The 7,996-nt window shown below is 56.3% G+C and overlaps 1 protein-coding gene across 3 annotated transcripts in view; it reads left to right on the top strand.

The window, feature by feature from the left end:
• SPECC1L (sperm antigen with calponin homology and coiled-coil domains 1 like) overlaps positions 1-6,324 on the top strand; it is a 108,595-nt gene extending 102,271 nt beyond the window's left edge. For all 3 annotated transcript variants that reach the window (XR_014139729.1, XM_081801735.1, XM_081801737.1), the window contains 3 exons: positions 867-983; positions 1,791-1,850; positions 3,668-6,324. Coding sequence is in view for 2 of the 3 variants with exons in the window: in XM_081801735.1 (XP_081657861.1) it covers positions 867-983; positions 1,791-1,850; positions 3,668-3,757 (267 nt within the window). In the remaining variant the exon portion in view is untranslated. The remainder of the gene's footprint in view (positions 1-866; positions 984-1,790; positions 1,851-3,667) is intronic.
• The last annotated feature ends 1,672 nt before the right edge of the window (positions 6,325-7,996 follow it).

Below are 7,996 nucleotides of genomic sequence, written 5' to 3'. Positions count from 1 at the left end.
TTTTTTTTTAAAGATTTTATTTATTTATTTGAGAGAGAGAGAATGAGAGACAGAGAGCATGAGAGGGAGGAGGGTCAGAGGGAGAAGCAGACTCCCTGCCGAGCAGGGAGCCCGATGCGGGACTCGATCCCGGGACTCCAGGATCATGACCTGAGCCGAAGGCAGTCGCTTAACCAACTGAGCCACCCAGGCGCCCCTTCAAAAGGATTTTTGCAAATAAAGGTAAAGGCTACATAATAGCCAAACTGTGTTATCATATGGTCAACTATTTCCGACTATGTTACTTTTATAGTTGCAAATAATTTACTATGAATGTGGAAAGAGACACCAAGAAAGTCGAGGTGATGCGTGGAGAGGCTCTGTGGGAAAGCACACAGCCCCAGCATCAATTGGCTCCCAGTGTCTCCTAAGGCAGGAAGGCAGCTGTTGACATCCTCAGAACACAGAGGTTTTGATGGACTGTAAATCTGTGCCTAGAGCCCTAACAGGGGAGGTCAGGCGGAATCATAACTTCTTAACATAGCACTTTTGCTCCCCAGGGCCCCACGAGGCTGCAGAGCTGCCAGACCAGCTCCCTGTGCCCAGAGTTCTTCCCATGAGGGGGAGGTGGCTCAGATGTGTGCGGCCAAGGGGGCAGTGACCTGTGGGTGGTGGGCAGAATGGGATGGGCACCCGCTGAAAAGGCCAGTCCCTGACACCTGCCGGTCTTGGGACATGACCCCTAGCACACTGTGCCTTCTCCAGAGGCTCCCCCTGCCTGGGGTTTGGAGGCCATGTGGCATCCGAGGTTGCCTTCCCCCTCCTCAGCATGCTCCTGAGAAGATCGCAAGGTGTGTTACTTACACCTTATTTTTCTTTTCCTTCAGAATATTGACATTACAAACTTCAGCAGCAGCTGGAATGACGGACTGGCCTTCTGCGCTCTCCTGCATACGTACCTTCCGGCCCACATTCCGTATCAAGAGCTGAACAGCCAAGATAAGGTAGGCTGGCTGTGAAACAGCCCAGCTCCTGGCGTCCTTACCACACAGGGGAGACAGAGCCTTCCAGCAGCAGGGCCCCCACCACGGTGCTGGCTCACAGCGGCCCCATCCCAGCTTGGTCTTATTCTGGGATTGAGCTGTTAGTGCTGAGCCAGCCAGTCCCTGACCTGCCTTGTGTGGGACATTTGGTGGGTTCAGCATTCCCCAAGTTACAGCATTCCCGGTGGGAGCGCTCAGCCTTCCTGGGTGATGACATTTAGGATCACGAGCTTTATACCCTTGAGAGCCGCTCAAGGCATGAGTGGTCTGGGCAGTGCTTCCCATGCCAGGCCAGTCCTCTGCCAGCCCCGTGTGGTCCAGCCATCCCACTCACGGAGCTGCTTGGGGACAGCCCCTGTCCAGATGGGCACTGGCAGAGGTCCCCGGCATGAGCCCCCTTCTGGTTCCCTCCTGCCCTCAGATAACGCTTGAAATTCCTCCCGGGGGAGTAGCTCACTTGACAAGTGTTTCTGATCGGCTTTTGGGGTCCGGGTCCAGGCGGCTCAGGACTGATGTGTTGAAAGTGGCCCTTTTGCACAGTGAGGAAGGAATGAGCGTGTGGAGATTGCTCCACGGACGGTCACGAGAGGAGCAGCTGGGCCCTGCAGAGGGGCAGTCAAGGTTGGTGGGGGCTCCGAGGGCTCCAGCGTAGGTTTGTTCTGGTCCCAAGTGGAGGTGGCTGTCCGTCTTCCCCAGCATCGTGAGTAGTGCAGGCCGCCTTCTTCCTGGCCTTGCTTGTCCATTCCAGTCACACAGTTTGTTTTACAGCGAAGGAACTTCACCCTGGCCTTCCAGGCGGCCGAGAGCGTTGGCATCAAATCCACACTGGTGAGTCACTGGCAGGGCCCCTCCTTTTTGTTCGGAAGAGTTTCCTTCTCATTAAGGGAGATCTGGGTGGTGTGGTGGCCTGATGAGCAGGGGGCTAGTGGGTGGGGCTGGGGGGCCACCCTGGCCACCCGAGCGAGTGTCCCGTCAGGGGTGCAGGCAGGGTTTCACCTCAGTCCCATGGGCACTTTATGCCTCACGTGAATTGTCTTGAGGGAGCGGTCTGAGGTGGGTAGAGTCATCCTGACCACAGCCCGGCAACTTTGACTTCCTCAGAGTCACCTTTTCTAGTTGAATCCCTGGGTTCAGAAGAAAAAATACTAACAAGTTTATAGCAAGTCACTGTCAGAGGCATATTCCTGCAGGTCTCTCTGCCTTTTGTCAAACTAGAGGGAGAGGGGAGGCGATGCAAGGCAAAGAAGGAGGCTTTAGAGGCTGAGCAGGCGCTCCCGCGCTTCAGGGGCCGTGGCAAATGCCACTCATGGGGGGTGGGGGGCATGAGTTGTAGCAAACCCTCGCGTTTCAGGGTCGTCAGGCCGCTGCCCGGCACCCACAGTAGCTCCCAACAGCTGTGCTTCCATCAGAGCTCTTGCCCCGTCACCACGTCTGACTTTCTGAAGAAGATACTGCGTCCAGATGCAAAGCCAGGCCTTCCATACCCAGCGACACTTAGATTATATAAACTCGGGACCGCAGCGGTGGTGTCATCCAGCGACACACGGCGGCCAGTGCGCAGCTCGGGGAGTTCCGCAGAGTAAGAGCCCCGTGAGGCCAGGTCACTGCCCCAAGGGCATCCCTCGCCCTGACTGGTAACAGCTGGGTGGCTTTGAAGAAGTGTTTACATTCATATTTACCCCAACAGGAGTGTTTGTGTAGAGTTCCAGAAGTGGATCTTCTGACTTGATAGAAATAGGCTTGTTTAGGGTGGCCTCTATTCAGTTGTACAGAGAGAAAGAGAAGTTACCATTATTGAAATGTTTTCTCTTATCCTGGTATTTTACATCACATGTAAAGTTCCAACATATAAAAAGTGGGCCATTTCCACCCCTCCAAAAAAAAAAACTTTATATTGATCAAGATCTTATATTGAACAAACATGTTTTCTTTTTTCTGTACCAAGTCACCAATGGGTGGCCCGTTCCATCCTGCTGGCCATGGCCTCACCTATGGAACCTCCCAGAGCAGTGCTCTGGAGCGAGGCTCCCCTGGAAAGTGACGGATGTTCTTCAGCAACAGTGGGTCTCTTCTGGGGGCCTCCCAGTCCCGTATCCAAGTCCTGGGTTTCCCACGTTCGTTTTCATCAGCTGGCATCTCACAGATGACTGGTATTCTGCAGGGTACAATTAGAAAACAGTGTCTTTGATGCTTTCAGATGGTTGCCATGGTGAAGGGCACTGGAAAGTTGAGTTCTGGGAGCCCTGGGCACACACAGACTCTCCTAGGACAGAGACTAGGGTGAGAAGTGCTCTCAGAAGCGAGCACATGGAGCGGTTTAAGAAAAGAAGCAGACAGGGATTGAGGCCCCAAAGACGAAAGCCAGCCTCAGAGGGCCGTGGCCAGGAGCAGGGGCGCCCCGGTATGCGGCTCTGGGGCAGGGCTCGGGCACAGACGGGCAGCTCAGGGACCATGCGGACGCTTCCAGGCACACTCGGCAGCGAGGGAGCAGGCATCCCAGCCAGGCCTTCGGCGGGTGTGATCAGGCTTGGCCCAAAGTCAGAGGCCCCGCCCCGTGCAAGAGCCCGTGTAGCTGTCGGGGAGCCTGTCGGGATGGGCCCAGGGGTGACCCAGGGTTCTAACCAGGTTTCTTCCTTCTCCGCCAGGACATTAATGAGATGGTGCGGACTGAGCGGCCTGATTGGCAGAGCGTGATGCTCTACGTGACCGCAATCTACAAGTACTTCGAAACCTGAGCACACCGGAAGGACTCTCCCCGTTACCAAGTGATACCAACGCCATTAGCTACGCACCCCGTAAAGCTTTCAACAACTCTCTGGGCCGCCCCGCAGCGTGTGAGCCTTCAGCCGGGGCTTCTGAGTCAGGAGAACTCGGGCCTCCGTGGCCCCCGGCTCGCGGCCGGCTCCGCGCACACGACCCGTCCGGCCAAGGTCGGCGTGGGCTCCATGCACGGCGCACACGCTGTTTGCTGCCAGAGTTTTTTCTGAAGAGAATATTGAACTGCATTAGTGCCGTGGGGTGTAAAAACCAGCTCATGCGCAGCTCAAGTCGGGGAAGGGGCTGAAACTCTGGGGGCAGCTGATGGGGGGTTAGTGAAAGCTTTAGCCACAGCGCTTCTTGACTACTCGCCGGTGCGGCTTCTGGCACCCGTGAGAACCAGGCCGGGGACTCGGTGCCTGACAGAGGTGCCTGGAGAGCAGGCTGCGGCCCTGGACGTGGAGGGCCACGGAGTGCATCACCATGGCAGTGGGGCGGCCACTGATTGCACGTGGCAGGGCTGTCCTGGCCCGCGTGATTTAGGTGTTTACAACTTGAGCTAACAGATGATCGTGACTCGAGGTCCCAGCTGGTGGCGCCCGCAGCTGCTGAAGGGTTGGTTTTGCGCCTGGGCCCCCGTCGAGCAGAGGCGGCCCCCTGGCCTCGCCGCTGCCAACCTGTCCTTTAGCCTGGAAGGGGCTTGGGAACCCAGCTCTGACTTTAGGTTTCTGGACAAAAGAATTGGTCAAAAGGAGTTCTAGTTAAAAAAAATTTTTTTTCCTTAAGAGCAATATTGGGGGAAGATACCTCCTGTTGTGTTAGTACCAAAGTTAAATTGTCTTAGTAAACATAGAGATAAAACACAAAATCTGGACGCGAGCATGGTGAAAGCCAGAAATGAAGTCAGAAGTAGCAGGAGAAAAAGCCGAACAGCTGGAGGGAGCCCAGCCGGGTAATTTAAAGTCACTGAGTCACTCAGACAAAATCCTCCTGGGCAAGAATTTAAGGAAGTGCCTTCAGTCTCCTTGCACGGGTACACCGGATAGAGGGTCTTGGAGGCTGCCGTGACCACAGCCAGAGCAGATGGTGTCAGGGCTGGTGGCCTGCAGCCCCGTGATGGAGTTGGTCCCTTGCCACGCACGCCAAGTGACAGGCAGCCGCACCAGCACCCCTTCCGTGCGGTGGAATCGAAGCCTTATGAGGGGTTCTGTTGAGGCGACTCTCAGGCTGGGACCCAGCCCTTCTTGGGAACAGGGATCCCACGTCTCATGCGCCTAAGACAATAGCTGTTGGTTTAAACAGTGTCGAGACCTGTTGCTTCTAGAATACAACTGTGTTTGGTGCCTGCAAAGTAGCACGAGGAAGAGTTGCCACCAGTGGGAGCAGGATTGCTGCCCCAGCCACAGGATGCGAAGAAGGCTGCCCAGCCAGCACGTGGGCCCGGGGGTTCTGCGTTCATGCGTGATGTTCTAGACTAGGAGTATGACGTGTCTGTAGCCTAGGAAAGAACGTGGTTATTGTGCAGTGGGCTGTGTGTGTGTGTGTGTGTGTGTGTGTGTGTGTGTGTGGCCTGCTGGCCCACGGTCACCAGCTGGCTGGTAAGTGCCCGTCAACCCTGCCCAGATGCCCCAACTGGAGGCTTTTTGTGAAATGCCTGTTTTCAGCTAAGGGTGAGGCTCAGTGAGCAGAATCCAGCCCCAGAGCGCACCGGAAGACCCTGGCGGATACCTGTCCCCATCCTCCCTGACCAGGTTCCATTCTGGCTTCTGTTGTTCTGTTGATAGGTGCCCTGTGCTGTCAGATGAGGGACTGTTAGGTGAGAATTATGCTTTTTTAAATGTCTCTCCACTCGGTCTTCCTGAGTCCCACTTTCGCTCTCATTTGCCCTCATGGAAGCCTGTGCTCTTGTCTGGACCCAGTGTGTCTGACTGTGGCCATGTTTTTATTTATTATCGTTGGGGGGTGCTTTTTTGTCCAATGAAGACTTTCCTGGGTCGGCAGTTCACACATTGGTCCCTTCCTAGCCAAGTGAGCCAGCCGTGGCAGCTCATGCTGGGGGGCCTGGGGCTGTGCCCACAAGGCTGCCACTGGGGTCAGTGACTGGAAAGGGTGGCCGCGGGAAGTGCCGGGACCAGGCCCAGCCTGTTTAAGGGCCCATCTCTGCCTCCCTGACAGAGGCTGTGCAGGGGTGCCCAGCCGGGCCGCCTACATTTGCACGTGGGTCCACAGGCGAGAAGATTCTAGAAGCATGACTTTTCTTTTTCTAATAGGATCTTTTTATAACACTGTTGGCTTTATGGGATAATTCTAGGTGGTCATATATACCTAAAAGTGCTACTGTGAGGTGCTTTTGGTCCAGTGACCCTTGACGTGAAGCCTCCAGGAAGTCATTTTGCCTCTTCTCCCTTCAAGCACAAGCTTTCCTGCAAAAGGGCCAGTTACATTTCTGTATCTCTCAACCACGGGCTTCTGCTGACTGACAGTACTTTTTTAAAAATTTTGTTCTATTAAATATTCTCGAATGTATTAAAATTGCTGAAATGCATCAGGCTTGGGCTTTTCTAGCTTGACACTTCAGCTGCTCCCCTGACGTGGTGTGAACAGGGCCCTGGCCGCCCCCCCGGGACTGGCTGTGGCAGGAGGAGGGCTCCTGAGCCCAGGCTCCATCCCCTCTGGCTGCCCCTCCCCTACAGCTCACAGGCCAGGAAATGTTTTGGGGGGAGGACCTGGGGAGGGGCGGGTGCTGGGGTCTGCCAGGTCCCACCCTGGGCTGCAGAGCAGAGCTACGGGCCAGATGCCCAGGCCTGAGACCCCAGAAGCCCTGCCCAAGTTACCCTACAAGAACGGAAGCCCTGGCATTCCCCAGTGGTAGCCCAGACACGTGCTGTGGGGAACGGAGTGGTGGGGAGGGGGTGCCTTGAGGGTTGTTTTTTTTTTTTTTTTCCTCCCTAGCAGTGCATCTTCTTGGAGATCATTTTCAGAATATATAAAATTAGAGGGAAAAGAATCGGTAATTATACCACTCAGAGCATGCAAACCAGTCAAGCCTTTTTTTCCCTGCGCATCTTGTGTGGGATGATTATGAATCCACGGAGCGCAGCCCAGGACAACACTGGGGCTCGTCACACTGCGCGTGCTACGTGTCCCACGTGGAAGGGCCTGTGGGACCACCCCCTGACACACTGAGTGACCTAGGGGGCCTTTCCTGGGCCCAAGACCCCCCTCCCAGGGCCGGCGTCCAGCCAGTAAGTGAGCTCACAGCTGGGGAGCCCCAGAGCCCATGGCCTGAGTTGAGGTGTGGCCTGTTGAGTGCCGACAACCACGGGTGTCCACCGTGGCCCGGCTTCCAGAACGCAGCACCCGAGTCCTTGGGGTACAGAGCTGGGCAGGGCAAAGACTGCGCTGGGACTGGGGCTGCTTCCGGCTTCTCCCCACTTGCCAGCTGTGGGGCCTGGGGTGCTCGCTTAGACACGGTGGGAGCTCCTGCCCTTTGCCGGAGTGTAAGGCGGTCGCTCGGCTGGGAACAGCAAGAGGCCTCTGCGACCAGCATGTTGGGCTCTGTGTGCAGTGCGCACCAGTCACAGTGGCAGGAGGGGTGACCCGCCCCCCAGGACCCCTGGGCAGCAGGGACAGAACGGGCTGTCTAAGCTGCTGCCCCTCAGGTGTGGAGTCTGCCCTCCCCAAAATATCCCTCCCGCCTGCCTGTCATGCCCGCTGCCTCTGGAGCTGACTGAGGCCGGCCATGGGGAGTCCTGTGTAGCCTGACTTCCTAACCCGCTCACAGCCTGGTGGCTCCCAGTGGGGCCAGCCAGGGGCTCTGCTTTCCTAGACACAGTGCTTGCTCTTCTGTCCCAGGACAGCACGTCTGGGGAGGGAACTGTTACCACCTTGAGTTAGGGAAGGTTCTAGAACCTCTTTTGGGGAGGGGGGTGGTTTGATGGGTGGAAGCAAGGAAAAGATCTCACAACCCCCTATCCACAGTCTCGCAGGGCTGGGGTCCTAGACTTTGGGGGGCCATGCCCTGGTGACACAGTGGCCAGCTCTTTGGCCCTATCCTTGCAGGGCTGCGCTTCCCACACCCTTGGTCTGGCCTGAGTTCTGTTTCAGGTTGTCCTTTAAATGGAAGGCAGGGCGGATAGAGGGGGTCTTGTGCTCTGCACCGGGTAGATGAGGAGTGGATTCTGGTCAGGGCCAGGCTGTGGGGAAAGCAGGAGCTC

This window comes from Leptonychotes weddellii, chromosome 13 (genome assembly GCF_054177405.1).
Source record: "Leptonychotes weddellii isolate Sample4059 chromosome 13, ASM5417740v2, whole genome shotgun sequence".
NCBI lineage: Eukaryota > Metazoa > Chordata > Mammalia > Carnivora > Phocidae > Leptonychotes > Leptonychotes weddellii.
This window is presented reverse-complemented; position numbering and strand designations above follow the sequence as displayed.